The sequence below is a fragment of the Acipenser ruthenus genome, chromosome 29, assembly GCF_902713425.1.
Source record: "Acipenser ruthenus chromosome 29, fAciRut3.2 maternal haplotype, whole genome shotgun sequence".
NCBI lineage: Eukaryota > Metazoa > Chordata > Actinopteri > Acipenseriformes > Acipenseridae > Acipenser > Acipenser ruthenus.
The window spans coordinates 21,080,192-21,102,079 of NC_081217.1; the positions used below are offsets into that span (position 1 = coordinate 21,080,192).

Genomic DNA, 21,888 nt, shown 5'->3' on the forward strand with positions numbered 1-21,888 from the left:
CACTGAACTCTAATCCTCCAGAGCCGGTAATCCTCCAACGACAGGCTAAATATAGGCAGATTTCACTGAAAACATTACAAGTGTGAAGCTGAGCTAGCCCCGTCGCACAGGGAGAGACACGTGTCACATAGCAATGTCCTGGGGCAGGGAGATGCATCCCAGCGATGAGACTGTGGAAATCCTGATAGCAATGCCAGCATGGGGAACGCAATGGACACACCTTCATCAATGTGCTTTAATTAGGGGCTGATCGGATCAATCTGTACCCTGCCAGGATCAAAACAAAGCTGGATTGTTTGAGAACGGATGTGCAGCTCACTGTGACTGACCCCAAACTGTCACATGTGTCTAAAAAGGGCTATGGGTTCATAATCAAGGATTACATCCCTATTGTTCACATGACAGACAGGTAGATAACTCCCCACTGGACGATGTGTTGACATATCTAGAAACGTTTCATTGTATATTATTATTATTATTATTATTATTATTATTATTATTATTATTATTATTATTAATTAGTCATTTAGCAGACAATGCATCACAACTGCTGCTGCAGAGTCACTTATACATTACACATGCAAGTTAAAATAACAATGATAAAATTGTCCTGAATTTATATTGACACCAGTGGACACACTTGTTTGAATCCATCATCATCATAGAGGATTGCACAGCACTGTACTATGATGAGGTTCTAGAGCTTAACACACCAGCGAAGACCCCTTGTTAAATCTGGATCATACACTCTTATCGCTTCACCATCTGACCATTCACTCATTTGGTATGACTGTGTTGACAGAAAATTATACTTTACCTTCAGCAGCATCTGTGTATAAGGGCTGGAAATGCAGGCCCCTATCTGATATGCTGAATACTGTAAAAGATATTGAGGTACATGAGGTTCACACGAACGCGTGCTTTATCTATGTGAAAGGAAACCAGCCACAGTGGCAGCGATTCCTCTGTCCGTTTCTTCTCCGCACGCACCTCGCTTGCCTCTATATTCAAAACGCTGCTGTTGTGTGAAGCTGCATGTTTGGTTTTTGAAATAGGAACACTGAAAACACCTAGCAGCTAGCTGCCCGAATGTAGTGTACAATATGCCCTGCAGGTGCAGATGGATGGGCTGTTCACTGAGTAGTTTAGACAAGCCTTGTGGAAGATGCAGCAATGACTTGATGCAGCACCGAGTCACCCTGCTGGAGTTTGCACAGTGTCGTCACTGCTCGCTGAAGTTCAGCTGCAGGCAGTTTCAGGGCGTGGTCCGCTGGTATCTCCCCACAAGACATATATATACGTGAAGCAGAGACCGGAAACGCGCTTCGTTAGTGAAAAGCGTGCTAGGTGCGTCACCAGGTTTGTTTCCATATTTTTTTTTTTTTTTTTTTATTGTTTACGAGAGACTAAAAAAGGTAACCTATTTTAACACCAATGCTAGCAATCGCACCTGTGAAAGCAATGTAGATCAATTATATATATATATATATATATATATATATATATATATATATATATATATATATATATATATAATGTGGACTACTAGTGCCCAGAAAAGCAGATCTTAAATTGATATATAGCTACACATTATAAAATCCGCCGAGTATTAAAACTACTACTGTTAGTTGTAATGAAAATTATAACAGTATGGGTCAACATTTCCAAAGAACCACGAATTTAACTGGAACAAGGAAAGGACACTGCGAGTTTCGCTCTGAAATCAATAGGCTCAAAGTCTATTCGTCCTGTGACTGTTTTTACAAAGGTGTGTCGCTGCGTGAGACAGCCATGACGTCACCACAATACCTGCCTGACTAACAGGAGAGGAAGGGAAGCGGGGGGGGGAGGCCGGTTCAGAGAGAAACTAAAGCGGGAGGAAAAACACATTTTATCTTTGTCAGTTGTCAGGAACGAGGGGCAGTTGAAAACTACCAAAACGTGAACAACAACAAAAAAAACGGATGATAAGAATTACGATCTTCGGACTTAAAGAAGAATAACTCAAACAAACGGCAGGTTTTGGAGGTGATACCATTGCGTGGAAAAAAACTAAAACTGTTTCCTGGTTTCAGCTATACAGGTAAGAGTGCGTGCGAGTGCTGAACAAACCCAAACACACGCATTTAAAAGTCTGCGAAAGAGATCGAGTGCGTGTTTGTTGATTGTATGCGTCCTGTTGAATAAACGTGTTGGTTCAATATATAACCTTGACCATGTATATTAGTTTTTTTGCTGGACTGGTCGCCGTGTCTTGCGTATTTGACGGGCCGCACAGTGAGCTTCGGTTACTGGAGTTTGTGAAAAACACACCGGGATGTGCAGGAATGGCATGAGGGTTCTGTCAACAAATTTAAACTTCAGTTTACACCCAATGCACTAAGTTAAATAATAATAATAATAATAATACGAATAATAATACGAATAATAATAATAATAATAATAATAATAATAATAATAACATTGCAGGCTCATTGGTACTGTCTTGTTTTGCCTGTAGTAAATGCAGTTTGATGTTGTTACTATGTTGATGTTATTTTTATTTCAAGAGCAAGTTCTCATTTATTTATTTATTTGTTTACCGAACAAATGAGACTTTTTTTATTTGTATTTATTTTTTTTAATATTTTGTGAAAAGAGGCTGCCGTTATGGCAGTTTGATCCATTTCTGGTTTTCCTGTGAGTTTTAATAACACACCTGAGCTTGTTCCCTCCCCACTGTGGCTAATCAAGCTTGTATTAAAACCTGGAATGGGTGAAACTGCTGTGCGATAGGAGTCCTATTCCCGTCCCTGATGATCGCTTATAAAGATTAGCATGGTGAAAGCATTGTAAAGTGTAATGAAGCACAGTGAAAGCATGCTAGCGCATCGGTAAGCATTGTAAATCACAGATAGGTATTGTAAAGCTTTTTTTTTAAATGCATAGTATAAACATGGGAACACTGCAGAATGGCCATGCAGATTTACTGCGTTCCGTTTTATAAGGGGCTGCTCGACCGCACTGATCAGTGATTAAGAGACTGCGCTGCCCCTTCCAGGTCATGGCTGTCCACCCGCGCCGAGTCCGGCTCAAGCCCTGGCTGGTCACCCAGGTGGACAGCGGTCTGTACCCAGGACTCGTGTGGCTGAACAGAGAGGCCAAGAGGTTCCAGATACCATGGAAACACGCCACCAGACACAGCCCCCAGCACGAGGAGGAGAACACCATCTTCAAGGTGACGGAGGCTGATTCAGTTCATTGCAGGGCAGCCTCTCCTGTCACACACAGTTCACATACAATTCTGAAAATGACATTTTAAAAAATGTGGACCGAAGGTGACATAGGCCAGAATTGATACAGTAGCTAACTTTAATCAGTGAAACCTGCCTCTCTCTCTCTTTTTCTCTCTCTCTGTCCGTCCATTGCAGTTATAAATAACTACACAGCATATTACAAATGCATCGATGTTTTTTAGAAGCAGCAGTCAAGAATATCCTCTGTATTACTTCACAGGACAGTGAATAATGCCGACCGGACTTGGCTCCACATGCCCATAGACTGCCGGATGCCCATTTATTTTAAGCCCTGCTTAACGTAAGAGGGAATTAGCCTGGGCAGCAGTGGAGTGGGACACAGTGTGCATTCAACAGCACCATCGGTTACTAGAAGGCAAAAACTCAAAGCAGGTTAAGAGCCAGTCACAGCAAGAAACAGGAAGCAACAAACGCTGAACTTTGGCATGTTTGATATTCAGCCCAGCAGGAGCAGCTAAACTAACTTTAGTAATCGGGCATCGTGGCCTGTCATCTTTCATATTTACAAATCCTAGAAAATCTTATTTTCCAGACTAGACTACTGGGAGGAAAAAAAAAGTGTGGTTTATAGGGTTAAACCCTCTCTGCACCAATCATGAGTAGCCACAGTGTACAGATAACAAACTCAGGTGTGTCTTATTAAACTCATAGAATGGATCAAACTGCTATGCAATGGGAGTCTTATTCCCATCCCTTCCACCCTACCCAGTACATATAAATCTCTATTTTAAAGCAGTCTAGTACTTGTCCTTTGACTAAAACGCTGGTTAAGAAAGCGGAACTGTTTCTTTGTTTGTATTTGCAGTGTATCTTGTGCTCTTTCCCTTCGCCTAAACCCTGCCCTTTGATATCCTCTTTCTGAGGCAAAAAAAACACATCCCAGTCACCACTAACATACAGGATGTAATAACTTAGCATGACAGAAGACATGCTGGGAGAGAGGTGGTGATGTTCAGCTCATAGCTTTGTCCCTTGCAAGCACACCACTAGCGAAATCTATCTTCTATGTCCTTCTGCGACCCCCTCTTGTCGCTGCTTGTTCTTGCCCCCCCCCCCCCCCCCCCCCGCCAGCCAGCGTGCTCTTGCGCCCGGGTTTTTAATGTTGTGTGATCTTGTGTCCAGGCTTGGGCTCTGGAGACTGGGAAGTACCAGGAAGGGATCGATGAACCAGATCCGGCCAAGTGGAAAGCTCAGCTGCGCTGCGCCCTGAACAAGAGCCGGGAGTTCAAACTTATATACGACGGTACCAAGGAGGTTCCCATGAACCCGCTGAAGATATACGACGTCTGTGAAATCCCGCTGGCCATCGGAAACCCAGGTACGAGCGTCAGCCAGAGGCTGCTTTAGAGCCAGCGCGACTCTTGCTGCAAATCACTGCTCTATTTTTAAATGGCCCCCTTTTTCATTAGTTCAGCTTTTCATTTTAAAACTCCTGAAGAACCTGATTTCTTTCCCTGACTTTAATAAAGTTCATTTGAAAAAATGGTTCTTGGAGTTAGACGGTACGTGCTGATAATATATATGACTATCCTACATATTCTGATCTGTTTAGTCTATATTCTGACATACCTCAGTACAGGTACAGATCAACAATATATTGACGATTTATAAACTTTCAACGGAAGGTGCAGAAGCTTGCTGAAAGGAGGCCAGCGATGCCCCCTGGTGGTGGTTCTTCATATTAGGCAGTAACCCTTTCTGTGTCTGGCCAGGTTCAACAGGGTCCGTTCCCTGGGAGGAGAATGATGCTGAACTGGAGGAAGAGGAGGATGAATCGTTTCCTTACCTGCATGTCAAGGGTGAGCAGAGATTCCCGGAAAAGCAGAGACTGGACTGCCTAGATAGTGTTTGTACTGTATTCCCTAGAAAACTTTCAACTACAGCACTGAAGATACTAAAACACAACCAATATTGATTTGATGTACCGTTTGTGCTTGCTGGTAAATAATAGAACAGTTTGCCACCGCTGATAAAGGAATGAAGCTGATGTCATCTGTCAATCAAAGAAAGCCATTGTGCTCAGTTTATTACATGTACAGTAGCTGCAAAATATGTTGGTGATGTGATACCCTGTTTGTAACCCGAATCGCCCCCCACCCCCAGGCTCTGTGTCCCCGATAGACCCTGCCAGTGTCCAGAGCTGTCCCCCTGTGGAGGTGTGGCCGAAGGAGGAGCCGGTGGATATGGAGGTGCCCCCGACCCCTCTTCTTGAGGAAATGTTCAGCTCTCCAGAAATGTGGATCAGCTCCTTGCCTAGTGAGTGCAGTGCTACCCGAGTACCAATGTGTTTGAACTCTGTGCTTATTTAACACAAGAGGCCGTGCTTTTGTTTCAGCAAAACCTAAACTGACCCCCAGATATAATCCTGCTTTTGCTTCATGTTTGTAACGATGATACAATTGCAACTCGTTAGGTGGAAAAAAAGAAAAAATCTGGTACATTGCGTTGAATAAAAGTCAAAATAATGCAGTGTGCTGCATCTAAATCGGCTTATCCTGATATCTGATTTGCTCTGGTACATGTCTGGGATAAGTAGATTGATTGAATTATATTTGGTGGATAGCGTTTTACATGAGGACATTTCAGGACTAAAGCTTTGTAAGTTAATGAGTTACTTACAACCAACGTGCATTGAGCTACAGACTGCCCTCTGCAGGTGTATAAGAGTATGTCAGGTTTAACTTTTTCAATAGGATGATCAGTTTGAGCTGGCTCATAGCAATTTTCTAACCGGAGTCGATGTGCCGACTTGTAATGCTCTTCCGCGTGTGAGAAACACACTATGCTTTCTGTTCACAAAGAGTTTAGTAAGAAACGATGAGCCACCGAAGCTGCTGCGGCAAATGTAAATGTGAAACGCTGAGCCCCGTCGCATTGTTCTTGGACAGTGACGGACCTGGAGGTGCAGTTCCAGTTCCGCGGGAAGGAGGCGTGCCCCCCGCTGATAGTGAGTAACCCCCAGGGCTGCAGGCTGTTCTACGGGGACCTGGGGCCCATGGTGAACCAGGAGGAGCTGTTCGGACCGGTCAGCCTGGAGCAGCTGCGTTTCCCGTCCGCCGAACACATCACCAACGAGAAGCAGCGGCTCTTCACCGGGCGCCTGCTGGACGTCATGGACCGCGGCCTCATCCTGGAGATCAGCGGGCATGATATCTACGCTGTGCGGCTCTGCCAGTGCAAGGTGTACTGGTCCAGTCCCTGCGCCCCCAACCCCAACGCGCCCAACCTCATCGAGAGGCAGAAGAAGGTCAAGCTCTTCTGTCTCGAGTCCTTCCTCAGCAGTAAGAACCGTCTGTGTGTGTCTCTCGTCTGTCCAGCTTTTCTGCATGCCCACATGTGCGATGTCCTGAATTCGATTTGTGTTTGTTTTCAGATCTTTTTATGATTCAATTTAGAGATTGAGGCGTAGTACTTTCTTTCTTTCCTTTTTAGTTTTCATAACATTTTTTTGTTTTAAAACGGAACCTGAACTCACCTGGATTTTCTCGGCTCTTTGTTTCCAGGCGTGATTGCCCAGCAGAAGGGACAGTCGGATAAGCCACCCCAGTTTGAAATACACCTCTGCTTTGGGGAGGAGTGGCCTGATGGGAGACCCAAGGAGAGGAAACTCATCATGGTCCAGGTAGGGAAATACTGTGGGAAAGTGGAACGCAGGGATGGAAACATGACTCCCGTTTTACATTTGAAGACACTAATAAAGGTGAAAGCTCTGAATTCTTTCTTTTATAAATCCCCCAGGTGATCCCGGTAGTGGCCCGCATGATCTACGAGATGTTCTCGGGGGATTTCACACGCTCCTTCGACAGTGGCAGCGTGCGTCTGCAGATCTCCACGCCCGACATCAAGGACAACATCGTGGCTCACCTCAAGCAGCTCTACCGCCTCCTGCAGACTCACCAGGGACATGACGGCTGGCAGATCCCACCCGGCACCAATTTGCACCTCCAACAAGCGCTGTCCGCTCAATAACCAAACGGACCCTTATAAAAGTTTGCTGTGGCATCTTACCATGCAGTGTATTTGCTTAAACATGTTTGTGTGTGTGTTTGTTTTTTTGTTTTTCAACCATACTTGCCTATGCTTTGCCATGGGTTTTGCATTATTACAATTTGCCATGCTTTGGCCATTTACAAGAGTCAACTTTTATAAGGGTTTAACATGTGCCTGAAAGGATAGATTCATTAGTGTATATGTAATGTTCTATAATATATATCTGTGTAGCTATATAGATATGTGTCTCTTGTACTGTACAGGGTCGTTTTATAAAGTCAATAGGGAAGGACGCTATCAGTCAAAAGGGGGCTGTATTTATTCTGGCCCACATCTCACAATGCTGTGTTTCCTCCGTATAAATCCACACAGAGGCATGGCATGGTTAGATTTGCAGTGTGAAGTGTGGTGTGGAACCTCTCTAATAATGCAATGTGCTGTGGTGGTAGAGCGAGGATGATAGCGCTAGAATCCGGCTGTCATCACCAGAGTTTTATTGCAGAAATGACTTTATAATCACCCTGCAGCCTGTAGGAATTTCTTTCGGGGTTAGTGGTGTCAAGTGTAGAGTGAAGAAAAATAATGATTGCTATTTTAATTGATACGTTATTAATAATGTGTTTTTTCAAGTGTCATAATTTTATTGCTTTTTTTTTAGACTGTTTTTGTGTAATTTTTTCATCATGTAAATTGAAAGTTAATACAATGCCTTTTTGTTTTAAGGAGTTCACATGGTTTTTAGACAGGTGTGTGTTTTGAATTGAAATGATGAAGTGTTGATGGTTCTGATGCAGTAGGATCCCTCTTGTATGACCTGAGTGAAGTGAGCTGGTCATATTAACAGGAGCTCTCCAGGCTCCAGATTGGAAGGGACTGACAGACAGTCCCGCTTGTTATATGGAGCTGGTCACAGGGAGGGTGTCTGCTGTGTTGTTGTTGTGTGTAAACTGGTCAATGCCTTGCTTGTATATCAGATTGAAGATGCAATATTCAAACAATAAATACTATTTTACTTAGCTCTAACATGTGGGTTCTTTTTTTGCATTGTAACCAGCTGAAGTTCCCCAGGTTTATTATCTGTGCCCATGTAGGAAAAAAAAACATTGTTAATGCGGCTTTAACTAGACCCCCCCCCCCCCAATTGATGCGCTGTGATTTTCATATTGGTGAGAACCAATCAGCGCGCTCTTCTAAGACTCCTCGTAAGACCGCCCCCCTGCCTGCAGTGAGACAGAGCCGGTCTCTGCAGCAGCTCATCACACCCAAACTAAAGTCGTTTCAAAATAAGCCACGAGATGGCGTAGTAGATGTCATTGTGCTACGTCCTCCCATGAGCAAGGTGTCGCTATTTATTTTTTGATCGCTGGTGTCCTGCAGCTCATTTTACTCCGGTGCTGGCAATGCGATTTTCCAATATGGCAGATGTGAAAGGGCTGTATTAGTAAACTGCACAGGAAGAATGAGAGAAGTTTCAATGCTAGCACAGGTACGTGCAAAGTTGTGTAGACTTGCTTTTTCTGTAATGTTTAACATTAGCGTTAAGGGGAAAAATCTAGTTAAAATAAAAGGCTGTTTCACTGTGAAAGATATTCTGTTATACAGTATAAGGAATAACTTTGGAACGATGCTAGGTAAGACATTTGGTAAAGTTCATGTATGTTGTTTCTGTTTGCATGTCTTCTGAACCGAACGGTGTCCTCAAAGCATCACAACGGTCAAACATGCAAAATGAGTAGTTTTACTTTGCAACATCATACGTATCACGGGCGCCATCCTTGTGCTGCTTGCATTAATACATTATGTTGCACCTGTTTTTGCCAGCGACATTTTTCTTTCTTTTTTTGCAGGAATAAAAAAAAAAAATCTCTTGACAAAAACGGTTGGCAGCGAGAAGCAAGTTGAGAACCAGACACATGATTAGAAAAATCAGTCATTATACAGTACACAAACGGTACAACGTAATAAAGCTGCCCTACCTAGTTCAACAACTAAAGTGTTTTTTTTTTAATGACATTATTTAATTTCGTGTTTTGTGGCTTCTGTTGTTTCGACTCTCCCGTGATGTGCGCTGCTGTGCCCCGGGAGCGCCTCATTGCTGCTTCCCGACAGTACCTTCGCACAGGGAAGAAAGGCTTGCCTCCCGCCGTCAGCTTGAACCTCGCCGCCCAAATCCTCGCTGTGGATGCGGGGTTAAAACCCGCCTTGCTTTACGACTGCAACACCGCCGGAGCTGAGCAAATGCGACTTTACCTCCAAACGCTGCTGGATACGGGCTTCTTAAATCAACCTCCATACGTCTTGGACATAGATGGCAGCGTCTTTATCATCAACACGCAGCTTACAATCCGTCGGTTAGAAAACATACCGCTTAAAAAACAAGCAACGGTCATCGACGTGTCCCGGTGTCGGGGTCAGCCTGCCGTGGCGGACGCGGGCGTCAGAAGAGCCGTTGAGGGACGAGTAACGGTTTTTGTGGATTATTTAAAAAATTTGAACTGGGACGGCAAGCTGGGCGTGGCCCCGAGCGCGCGTCTCCCAGAAGAGTTGACCTCCAGATGGAACCTGTGCACACTCTTCGGTTTGTTGCTAGGCTACCCGGCGGCCTACTGGTTTGATAACGAGAGAAGCTTTGAGAATTGCCTGAGCATGACCCCGCTTCGTGTCACCTCCGTGTCCGCCGCCTGCCCTTTGATTACAGGGGGGCCTCCGGTCCGGCTGTACTCGTTCACTATCCCCGAGGCTCTTGGGACGGAGACGCAGGGCTTAATGGACACCTGGACCCAGGATCTAGAAGACGAGTTCCGACAGCAGTCCGTTTTTACACACCTGAGCATCAATACTGAGACGGTTGCTTTACCAGCAGTAGCTCTGTGAAAGGAAGGGATGTGAGCCACGCAGGTCGAAAAACAAGGATTCCTTAAATTAACTCGAAGCCTACATGGTTTAATTCGAGGTCTCAAACGTTTACACTTTTATTTTTTCCTTTTTAGCACAGGAATGGAAATGGACTCCTATTGCATAGCAGTGTCACCATTTCCAGCTTGATTAGCCACACAGTGTGTAGGTAACAAGCTCAGGTGTGTCAACTTCATAGTAAAACCAGTACAATAATAAAATCAGAAGACTGCGTCTCTACTGCTTGTGCGATTTAATAAAACAAATGAAGCCATTGCAGTTACCAGTGGACACTGTATATTTTTATTTTTGAACGTGTTACAAAACGACAGTACAAAAGTATTGAAACAACCACGGCACCTTCACAAAACCAGTGCTTTTGGCAATAGAATACAAGACTAGATAAAAATAAAAATGTGAGGCTTGTAAATAATGCTCTAGAAACAAGAAGGCACACCTAAAACAGGGTCTTTGTGAACTGCCAAAAGCAAGTAACTTTAATAGTTTTAAGTCTTTGGGATCTTCTGTCTCTTTGAATAATGTCAGCCCATGAAAAATACTTTATATCAAAGAGATGGTCTTTCTGGAAGCATGTGAATGGTTGATTCAGTGTACCTATTCAAACAGGGCAGGCATGGCTATAAGACTCCCATTGCATAGCAGGTTTTACTATGTTACCTATACCTGAGCTTGTTACCTATACACTGGCTAACCAGGCTTCAAGTAAAACCTGGAATGAGTGACACTGCTATGCAATAGGAGTCTTACTTCCATCCCTGCAGTCTATACACTAGCCCTTCAATGTATTCTCTCTGGGAGGGGCGTTTCCCAAATGACCACAATGATGTCACTTGTGGCGCCCCTATATTAGTTTAATTAAGCTACTAAGTTCAATACAGAGAATCTGAGCAATCCGCATTGCAGAGAGCGTGTGGGGGAGGGACACAAGCTAATGAATGTCAGTCGAGATGTTTCAGGAAGGTCCCAATAACCGTTACACTGGGAGTCGCTGTGCAGTGTGGCTGTAGAGCTTTCACAAGGTGAGCCACGTGGGACTGTGTTTGACATGTCAGTTTAAATACTGGTTTAATCGTCTCTCTAACAATCTAAAGAGGAGGTTCATGTGCTCGTAAAGGTCTGGGTAAAAGGCAGAGGCTGCGATCGCCACGACAACCAGCAGCACAGACAGGCAGATCCATTTGCTGCGTCGCGTCTGAAAAGGAAAAAAAAATACAACAACCACTTTTAATGTTGTGAGGCGAGGCGCTGGGTAAATCGTGCAGCCAGTTTTATAATGCATATTTTTCAAAGCTGTGTCACCTAACTTCACACATCTAAATGCAAGATAAAAAAAATAACCAATCGCAATGCTTTTCACCCTCATGAGCAAACTCAGAAGCAGCAAAAAGCCACAATCCAAACATGAACAAAAAACTTCGAGGTGATGTCAGAGCTGCTTCTTGGTTGACTCTGGAGGTTAGCTGTAACAAGTTTAGACTTTTTCTAAATGATGGATGGATGGATGGATGGATGGACAGATGGATGGATGGATGGATGGATGGGCGGATGAATGGATGGATGGATGGATGGGCGGATGGATGGATGGATGGGTGGATGGATGGTCAGCTCCTCACCTGGCTTCTCCTTCCCTGAAAGCGGTTTAATTCCTCCCTGCACTGCCGCAGCTTCGACTGGCACGACTGGTACTCGTCCTCCAGGTTTCCCAGCTCCCCGCGCAGCTCTGAGCACTGAAGAGAGGAAACCGACACACCTTGAGAGCTGGAAACAGCTACAAACCAAGCCTAAAGCAGGCGGGTCCCGTAATGAGAGGGCTGGAAAACCGAACCAAGCAACCCTCACTGTGCTGCAGTTAGATCACAGTAGATCTGTTTTCTCTCTTGCTGCCTAGATGTGTGGATCAGTGCTGGACTGAATGAACATTTTCTACAAGTTACTTTAAGAAGAAGGACACCACAACGCTTTCTGTTTTGTGAAATTAGTGCAGTTTTATTGAACAGGAATTCACAGTTAGAAACGTGGACACCGTAACGAAACCTTTTAGTGATGGTGCGTTGGTTTATAGGCGTTACAATTCAGACCTACACAAACAACAAAAGAGGGGTGGACACAAAAAGCAATTCAAGTGATATCTGAAGCCAGTTCATCTTTCTAATGATAGAACCGGCCTGCTTTCTGTCCAATTCCCCTGACGTTTCTAAAACTGTTTTACCGAGAGAACGTTTCGAGGAGTCGCACTGACAGGTGGAGCTATCTGATTTTAATCACCAAATCTGCATGCAATTCCCACCTACACAAACGATGCACGCGTTCACAAAGAATTTACAAGAAAACACACACCCCATAAAACACATTATACACAAATATCAGCCTAAATTAGGTCTTTTTTTCTTATTTAAAAATATATAGTCATGTTGCATTTAGGAAGTTTCTTGGTAATAAAAAGACTTTTTTTTTTTTTTTAACACAATGTATAGTATGGTCAAGACCCGAGGGTGTTGCAGTGAATAAATTAGTCACAGAGTCAGGTCAGTGTATTTTTGAGAAATTGGGTTTAAGCTCCGTAAAGAGATTTCTTACTTCTGTCTCTTTCGCCCCCAGCTTTGACTCAATTTCCAGCAGTTGGTGCCTCAGCTTCGTGTCCCCCTGGCCAGCCTGGTCCATCGAGAATCTGTCCCCTGTGTGAAACGGCTGTGAATTTATGTTCCACACGCTGGTACCCGTGACTGTGATGAAAGAAGACAGGGAAGTTTAAAAAAAAAAAAAAAAATGTCCCACTATACATTAAAAATCATGGTCAAAATCTGTAGTGCTGAGAGATAGTGACTAGGGTCTTACCATCCTGTGTTGCTTTCTGATCTTCAAGACTCTTCAGTTTTTCTAAAAAAAAATGTAAAATTAAATAAATACATGTCGATGCTGCAAATCAAAACGAAAGCTGTCAGTGGATTTTCTGGAAAGTTTAAGTTTCTGACTATGGGGTTTGAATCAAGCTGAGCGACTGACTCACTGAGTCCCGAGTGATGCGGTTTCATATAAACGAGCCGTCGGGGGGGGCTGTACCTGTCAGGGTGCCGAGCTGCTCTCTCTTCAGGTGCCGGTCCTCCTCCAGCACGTCGATTCGGGACGCCAGCTCATCCCGGTCCTGCTGCAGCCCCTCCATCCTGGCCTGGAGCGCGACCTCCCGGCTCTCCGCTCTCTGCGGGATCAGGAAACGAGAGCTTTTAACAACCCAACCCGCCACTGCAGTAACTCCCCTTATAAAAGAGTCCCGTAGCTAAAGCACAGCAAAGTGGGACAGCTAATCTAAAAGGCCAACCAGGGTATGGGAAATGCATGACAATACTGCAAAAATACTGTGGTACATTTTTAAAAGGGTTCCCCTACTCTTCTACACAAGAGAATGTAATAGGATGAGCCTCGTACGCAAAACACCCCATACTGCTCACGCTGGGGTGAAGTATGTTTAGAAAAAGACGACGCACCCCCCCCCTCCTCCCCCCCCCCCCCCAAACTGCTCACCTCGAGCTTGCTCTGCAGGACATGCAGCTGGTCCACGCTCTGCGTGTGTTTACTCTTGAGCTCGGCCCAGCTCTCCTTCACCTTCTCATAAGAATCCTTCAGCTGGGAGTTCTCCTGCTGCAAAGCCAGCTGAGCCCTCTGCGAGATCAAGCACAAGGTTAGGGGCGAGCTGGGTGGGGGGGGGGGGATGTCGTTCTAAACCCGCCCCCGTCAGCCTGGTCTGTTCACACCGCTCTCACCTGCAGGCTCTGCACCTTCTCCTCGGCCGCGCTCTTCTCCATCAGCACTCTCTTCAGAGACTCCTTGGCTTTCTCCTCGAGCCTCAGCTTCTGCTCCCCCATCTCAATGATCCCCTTCTTCGTGCCGCCCTGTCAATCCACAACACGTTGGGCAACGGCAGAAAACTCAGTGGATCTGAATACCAACGTCCTTTCAGAAACGATAACGGGACCCCCGGATATTTCTTACCCACATAAAACACACTTGATTTTCATAACCTGGGCGCGCTATTTCAATTATCCAAACAACTTTCAGAAGATCAGAAACGCACCACTGCTTACCTGCATGCACACTTGCAGCTGTGATTCTAGAGACCCAATTTTGCATTTCATAAGATCTTCATTGTACCGAGCCTATCAGAAACATACAAATATACAGTTCAGTTCTTGTTTTACACACAGCAATCCCCCTGTTACACACACGCACGTTTACAGTTTTTAATTATGTTCAACAAAACTCAACAGCATTTGTTTCGTAGTAAAACTATAAGGTTTACACGCCTTTCTTGCAACGTTAGAAAATCTGTGAAATTCAGCGACAATCAATTCTTCCCAGAAAATAATCCGACATTTAGTTCGCTCAGACCCGTGACGATCTCCCAAAACGCTGCCGCAGAGCTGGGGCAACAAGCTGCTAAAAATGATCTGGTAACTGAATCTCCCTGAACCACCCTTCCTGTGCGAGGTCTGTTTTTAAAAAACGTGTCTCATGAGAATCGTCTCCTCTCTGTTTGAAAGGAAGTCATCGACCACAGAGCTCCAACTGTCATTTAAAAGATGCTACTGTTGCTGTTCTCAGAGGTGGGAGAGAGACGGGTCCACTCAAATGCTGCCAAACAGATCTCCAATGTGATTAACTCTTCAGAAGTGGGGGGTGTTTTTTTTACAGGCTACCTAATCCTGCTGTTGAGACAGAATCACTTTTTAAGACCCGATTTGACAAAGTTCTGAGATCAATCAGTTACTCAGAACCGGACGAGCTTAGCTGTTCTGAACGGCCTCCTCTCGTTTGTAACCTTTATGTTCTTAATGTTTCTTTCTGATCAAAAAAAATCTTCTTTAATCCCCGTTAATTACTTCCTTGAAATAAAAACAAAAAACAACTACAGGACAAAAATGATGCTCCTAAACCCCAGATCGGTTTAATTAAACTCACTGTGGAGTGATGCACTCTACTTCATCAGCTCATAACGAGGATCTGAACTAAACAGGATGTCAGACAAACCGCAAACCATAAATATGACATCCTTAACATCTTATACCGAAACAACAGCTCTTGCAAATGACTGCTGGGTGTTGTTCCAAAGTGCTACTGATGTCAAATGTCTTTTTACAAAAACACACAACCTAATTTTGTAGGACAGTTCGGAGGCACCCATATATTTATATATGGTAGAATACGCAGTAATGCTAAAAGAAACGTCCCCACTGGAAGTCTTTCTCAATGTCTTGAAACGTTGAGAAAGTCCTCTGGAAGACATTGAGAAACACGTCTAACTGACACATTCGTCACAGAGTTGGATTATGTTTCGTTCATATTACTGCATGTTCCAGCAGCTCAGGGTGTGAGTTGAAAAGCCTGAACTGTCCTAGTATCATTTTTACATGGTTGCTTGCTGCGACACCTTTTGAGACCAACAGAGCCTGCAGATTCAAAACACGTTTTCAGATTTCAAACACAATTAAGAGCACTGTACCGTCCACAGTCTATCTGAGGAGCACAGCAAGGAGGACATCAGCTGTTGCAGGATAGAAAGCTTGTGCTTAAGAGCCTGTTCACGTCGAAGAGCCTCCTGCATAAACAACAAACACAGGCTGTTACTCTATATATACACTTTACATCTTAAAGAATTTTTAACATTTCTACCCAGAAACTCCAAAATGCTGCTCCGTAAGAGCGGGTATTTGTGAGACGCAGAACGGTGCAGAGTAATGACAAACGACCCCGTCTCAAGTCAACACAAGTAATGGAGCACAACATACCTGTAAGTAGGCAGAAAGCTCGAGAACTTCCTGGAGAAGAGAGAAGAAGAAACGGCTGAAGTTATCCAGACAAGCAAGGACTGGAGTAACTCCTGTCAGTTTTCTATAAAGCAGTTTGATCTATTCCTGGTTTTACTAAGAGTTTAATAAGACACAACTGAACCTGTTACATATGAACCAAGCTCCTAGTAAAACCTGGAATGGGGGAAACTGTTATGCAATTATTTCAACCACTGTTAAACTCAATACATTAGAGTCATCACAATAAAACACGTACTTTGATAATTAAACATATGAATGAATATAGAAAAATTGATTTAAAAACTCCCAGAATATGCTGATGTGAGGGGCTTACCTTTTCCATGACAGCAGTTACACCACTCCTGTAAAATAGCAATAGATTCCTTTTTTATTCTACTTTTCAAGCATGCTTCCTTCGCTCCAATGGGGAATTCAAATGAGTGGAGTGTCACTGAATTTCTATTCTTGAGAAAGCACAGAAGATAATTCTGTAACGTGTAATGCAAGCAGGACTCCTGTACCTCTCTGAGCACACATCAATACAACAGCTCAATTAAAAAAAAACAAATAAGACTCCTATTGCATAGCAGTTTCACCCACTCCAGGTCTTATCATGAGCTTGATTGGTAACAAGCTCAGCTGTGTCTTATTAAACATGGTAAAACCAGGAATGGATCAAACTGCTGTGCAATGGGAGTCTTTTTCGATCTCTGAACAATGCATGGGAGTTAAGTCATACTGCGCTGCAGCAAGCGAGTGTTTCCAGGAACTGGGTTGTATGACTGTTATTGCATAGTTGACCCACTTTTGAATGCCAGTGAGTTTGAACCTGGTCAGATAAACATGCTTCCCAGATTCTGAAACGTGGTGAGATGGAATGTCAGTACCAAGTTTACCCACACTCTAGTGTGCCGTTCTCAAGACATACTGGAACTACAAATGAAAGCGAGCATCGCTACATCTGTGCTTGTGTTCTAGACTAGAGCGCCAATGAATGACCCCCACGTACTCGGTTTGCACACTCGAATCCTGCTTTACGTCCTCGGAGGTCTGAGTTCCTGCAAGAATAAAATAAAAACACACAGTAAATAAAAGGCAAACATTGCTTTCCCTCGCACGACAGATTAAAAAAAAAAATCTGTACTGTGTAAAAGTTGCATCTCCCTGTTGCAAGTCAGTTTCAGTCACAACGGGTAAAACAGCAGATCTAACAGACTGCAATGGCAGTGTTACCAGACGCAGACCTCTATCAGGCTTCTTACCGCGCTCTCTTCTCACGGTTCCATCCTGTTTGAAGGTCTCGTGTTGCAGCCGTCCAGAGGAGCGGGCAGGGCCTCCAGGCAGCTGATTACCCAGCAGTCCAGGCGGCTGCGTGCTCTTGTATAGCGTCCCTTTACTCAGCCAGGGAGCCTGCAACAGAACAGGGGCATGTTTGTTCCATGAATTAAACTGAGGGGTGTGTTTGGTAGAGGAGAGTAAACTAATCATGTGTTTGTAAACTTTGTCATTTTAATGTTAGATAGAATTGGGGAACAAATCTATGTTGTTCGCTGTGCCGATGTATTACTCTGAGTTTTGGGAGGATGATGTCAAGTTCCACGGTTCAGCGATGCAGGGTGTTAAGATATGCAGGGAAGATAAATCACCATTGAGTGAAAAAGTTTTATTGTAGAATACAGGAACTTGTATAGTTTTCGCTTTACATGATAGGGGGCGCTGCTGAGTAACACTGTGGTCAGTGACAGCAGGAGGGGCTCCAGGTGTGTCAATGTAGTTCATTAATTTGCTTGGGCTGTTAGGAAATAGAAAGCCATGTGCTTTCATGAAGTGGTCCTCGAGAAAGAACCATGGGGTGAGATTTATACCAACAACTGTCTGGCGAAAGTGCTTCATATCTTGAAACAGGGTACCTTATCAACAGGGAACTCCGGCCAGGTAATTCCTAGGTCATGTGACATCACCACCGACCGCCTGTTCATAGCCGCGTCTGGTCTCTGAACCTTAGCTGACCGTAAAGTCGGCTTTGGCTCGCAGTTGTTCCCCTCTTCGACCTCGCTGCTCGGGGGAGTCGTTACTGGCAGCTGCCTCCGCTTCAGAAACTCCAGCTGCCGCTTGCATTGCTGTTCGCTGTTCACGTTGCCCTCCCGCACTCTCCCTGCGCTCCTGCACATGGTCCTGTTAAAGCGGCCCCGCAAACATTCACGCTTCGAGACGCGCAGGTTCGTCTTTTCCTCGTAGGTGTCCACGTTTAACCAGCGCCGCTTAGGCGGTCTCTGCGGCAACATCGTCATTTCATCCAACATCATTATTTATTTTGTTTTGTTTTGTTTTTGAATGCAAAATCTTCAGTCCCTCCAGACTGTGTTTGAAGTTTTCTCCAGAACTGACAGAAAAGATAATCGGATGCCGAAAACGTTCAGGTTCTCGAGAGTGTGACAGCAAGCGACCTTCTGGGGGGGAAAAAAAAACAAGTTTTGATAATGAAGTCTACTTAGGTAGAGGGAACAAACAAACAAACATATTAGTAGCTTTTATTTTGAAAAATAATTCTTGACCCAAAATTTACATAATTGATTTTTTTTTGTTTTGTTTTTTGTGGTTTATTTTAAACACACTATTTTAGAGTACTATTATTTATTAAACATACGAATTATTATTAGTAAACATAATATCTGTTTTTAATAAGCCGTTGAACTTTCCGTTGGCTTACAGCAACAGTAGGGCCGACTGTTCCATTATGAAACATCAAACGCATTCGTCCCAATATAAAACAACAGCTTGTTATTTGACATATACAGTGCTCCGACATTATTCTCAAGTTTATGCAAAAAATATGGATTTTGTATCTATTATTTACGTAATGCCAATTTAAATATATTACCAATTGCCATTCACAAAATGTGCGTACTTTTGACTCGATATCGTGCATGCGTCTTCTATGAAAACATTTTAAAAGTTATTCGGTCTCGTTGCACCAGTGTTGTCTTGTGTACAAACATGCCGTGGTAAGCGTGCTGGAGATCTGACAGGTAGTGTACACACGTGTCCTCTTAAACACGGAACATCATTTTGGATGGTTTGTATTGCCACGATAGTTTAAATTTAAACATTCCGATTAATCGTTTTACGTTTTATAATGGCGGGAAAAAAAAGTTTAAAAAAATGTTAAAAAATAGCGAGTCGTGGAAGTTGACGTCCGTTATTTCATTTTGGTGTATGACAAACTTTTAAGAAGCTAACGTTTTGAGAGAATCGTGCGGTCCTGTAGATAGTTAAATAACCTGTTTATTAAATGTGACACAGTAAAGCTTGTGTCTCGATATTTTTGGTTAACAGATACATATTTACAACAGTGTCTGACACATGATTTTGTTTGTCTGTTTGTGTTTAAGGTGCCTACCTCCTCCGGTTATGAGCCGTCGCGGTGATGGTAGCCCCAGGTGTGTAATTCAGTTGTACATTGTAATGGTACAATCTCGCATTATGAAGGAGTCGTCAAACAGTCTTCTCGTGGTCGTTTTTAGGTTAGAAAGACTTCGCACTGCAGTTTTTGCTATTTGTTATACTGTGGCACACCTATGCTTGAAGGCAAACCACAGGTATAAACTCAAGCGAGCCTCATAAAAAACCTATAATGGATGAGAGGCAGCGCTACAAACAAAGGAATCTCCTTTTCATACCTGACTGCATTCCTTTGTAAGACACTGTACTGAGCTGCGTTTTTATCCCTTGCGTCGTTTGAAAATTGAGTAAATTAAACATCAGTTGGAATCAGTTTGAGGATTCAACGAGAAATGCCACACAATGGGAGTGGTGTACAAATTTCCATTAGTTATACACAGTGTACTTTTTTTTTTAAAGGCACATATTAGTGTTGTTGCTTTAGTAGTTAATGCAGAGCGATTTGATAGAAACAAAAGTATTAATCAATTTTGGTTTTTACTTCAGCATATTTTAAAATGTGCCTGGGTGCACAGAAAGTATGAGAAAGGCTTAGAGAATGTGCAGAAAACGGGTTCTACATGCATTGCTTGAGATGCAGTCAATGTGCAATGAAAGCAGTGTATAATTAAGTAAAATACCGCACTAGGAGAGCACTGTGAGAGAGGAGTATTCATCTTAAGAATGCACCTGTGAAAGGGCTTGGTCTCATTGTGCTTGAACCCTGGTCAGTTCCATCATGCCGTCTATTACAGCACATCCCTGAATTGTTCTGCAGTCGGTGAATCACTTATATATGGCCTGGCTGGATTTTTAGTTCATAAACAGGTAAACCTTTTTTTGTTTCAGCAAGAAAAAGTTGCACTATTTCTAAAAATGAGAGAGTAAAAAAAAAAAAAAACTCTACCGGGAAACCTAGTAATTATAATCGACTAGAAGTACACCCCAGAGTTAACCACGATAATATCTTGTTTGTAGCTTTAGAGAAACAAGTGATATCGTGCTGTTTCTTTTGCATGTGAGCTATGTATGTATTTGCAGCCCTAAAATGATCAATATTGCATTAGATTGCATTAACGTGATGTTTCATCTCTTTGAAATGTGTGTGTAGTTTCTTGCTTGTTTTCAAAGAGAACTTTTTGGACATGCAAGGTTGTCAGGTTAGACGATTTCCGAAGCAGCTGAAAAGAATGAAAGACGTTACCTTTTCCACCTCATGCACGTGATCCTCCAAAGCCGTCTACATAAAAAAACAAACAAAAAAAAAACAATCTGTAAAAGTTTGTTAATACAGAGTGAAAAACGACAGGAAGTTCCCCATCGCTAGTGTAATCGTGGGTCCTGGAGCCTGTGAAATGAATGGCATAGCTACTGCGCGGGTAAGCTGTGCTATTATTTTCTTAACAGGAAATTACATGAAAAAACCACACCAGTTCCCCTATCTCACACTGCAACGTGTGGCCACATGGATGACGTCACCGGGCTTCAGTTTAGACTACACATACCCAGTTTAGTTAAAAAACAGGTGCTTGGAGGCTAGCCATTGCTCAAGAGGAAACAGACATGCACTGCAGTGGAAAAGGGCCCTGACGGTTCTGAAGAGCTCACAGGCTCTGTCCTCTTAAGCACCCGCTTGGTGATCTCGGACCCTGCGCTGTAGAGTAACGTTAAGCTAGTGCTCCTGCAGTTTGCCCTCTTCGCTCCCCATCTCTCCGATAGCTGGCCCATTCCCTCTCCCCCTCCCTCCAGAGCGTCCTATCTCAGTCATAGCAGGCTGTGTATGAGGCTGCCTGTTTTCTTCTGATAAACGGCACATCTGACAGGACGTGGGGTCTTTGCAGTAGGAGGACCTCAAAATAGATGTTTGTCAGCTTTCTCTTTCAGTCAGAAGGGGCGGGCCAGCGCACTGAACATTTCAAAGTTCTGTTTCGTTGCTGTAGGTTGCACTAGCTGTGGTGGAAAAATACTTAAATAAGTGGCACCACCTTTAATGGTTCTTTATATATTCGACCCAGAATATTGAATCAAAAAGCAATTACCAGAAAGATGCCATGGTACATGTGGGAGCAATTCTAAATTTATGAATGAAAGGCAGAAATCCAAAACGCTTCCAACTTGTTCTCCTGCCTGTTGCTCCGGTCTAGGACTGTCTGATTTCTCTGCTCTGTCTGTGTACTGGGACACTATTGGACATGAGGATTGCAAATCTCACAGAAGACTGTTCCTCAGGAGATCCTTATTGTTGTGTGCAGCAGATGCTATTTGTCAGCTGAAGTGAGTCCCAGAAGCCATCGTGTGTGCCATCTGCTGAATTGCCACTGCATTCCTTCTAGAGTCAGAATTGCCCTACCAGGCCAGCGCTGTGTATGTATTTCATAAATCAAAGAGCTGACCCATCACCTCTCCCCATCACCTCTTTTTTTTAATGGTTCCAATTTTCCAAA

The 21,888-nt window shown here is 43.7% G+C and overlaps 3 protein-coding genes across 5 annotated transcripts; 2 read left to right on the top strand and 1 right to left on the bottom strand.

The window, feature by feature from the left end:
* The first annotated feature begins 1,340 nt into the window (after window positions 1–1,340).
* Window positions 1,341–8,309, top strand: LOC131702153 (interferon regulatory factor 6-like). 2 transcript variants are annotated; one of them, XM_059004267.1, is made up of 8 exons: window positions 1,341–1,359; window positions 3,041–3,217; window positions 4,419–4,614; window positions 5,009–5,095; window positions 5,400–5,552; window positions 6,185–6,577; window positions 6,800–6,918; window positions 7,035–8,309. In XM_059004267.1, the coding sequence occupies exons 2-8, from the start codon at window positions 3,044–3,046 to the stop codon at window positions 7,263–7,265; spliced, it is 1,353 nt and encodes a 450-aa protein (XP_058860250.1). In that variant the 5' UTR covers window positions 1,341–1,359; window positions 3,041–3,043; the 3' UTR covers window positions 7,266–8,309. The 2 variants fall into 2 exon arrangements, with proteins under 2 accessions (XP_058860250.1, XP_058860249.1); XM_059004266.1 differs by lacking the exon at window positions 1,341–1,359 and adding an exon at window positions 1,548–2,083.
* A 346-nt stretch (window positions 8,310–8,655) lies between these two features.
* On the top strand, window positions 8,656–10,415 carry LOC117964512 (UPF0739 protein C1orf74 homolog). The gene is made up of 2 exons (XM_034908299.2): window positions 8,656–8,772; window positions 9,134–10,415. Exon 2 carries the CDS (start codon window positions 9,294–9,296, stop codon window positions 10,158–10,160), a length of 867 nt encoding a protein of 288 aa, XP_034764190.2. The 5' UTR covers window positions 8,656–8,772; window positions 9,134–9,293; the 3' UTR covers window positions 10,161–10,415.
* An 87-nt stretch (window positions 10,416–10,502) lies between these two features.
* Window positions 10,503–20,800, bottom strand: LOC117432357 (TRAF3-interacting JNK-activating modulator). Of its 2 annotated transcripts, none has more exons than XM_034054159.3 (15): window positions 20,649–20,800; window positions 17,914–18,453; window positions 17,266–17,413; window positions 17,013–17,061; window positions 16,338–16,365; window positions 15,983–16,012; window positions 15,697–15,792; window positions 14,282–14,353; window positions 13,961–14,089; window positions 13,722–13,859; window positions 13,263–13,398; window positions 13,038–13,079; window positions 12,780–12,925; window positions 11,816–11,929; window positions 10,503–11,394 (listed from the first exon to the last, which is right to left on the bottom strand). In XM_034054159.3, the coding sequence occupies exons 2-15, from the start codon at window positions 18,307–18,309 to the stop codon at window positions 11,251–11,253; spliced, it is 1,668 nt and encodes a 555-aa protein (XP_033910050.3). In that variant the 5' UTR covers window positions 18,310–18,453; window positions 20,649–20,800; the 3' UTR covers window positions 10,503–11,250. The 2 variants fall into 2 exon arrangements, with proteins under 2 accessions (XP_033910050.3, XP_058860251.1); XM_059004268.1 differs by lacking the exon at window positions 20,649–20,800 and adding an exon at window positions 19,404–19,535.
* Window positions 20,801–21,888: the final 1,088 nt, after the last annotated feature.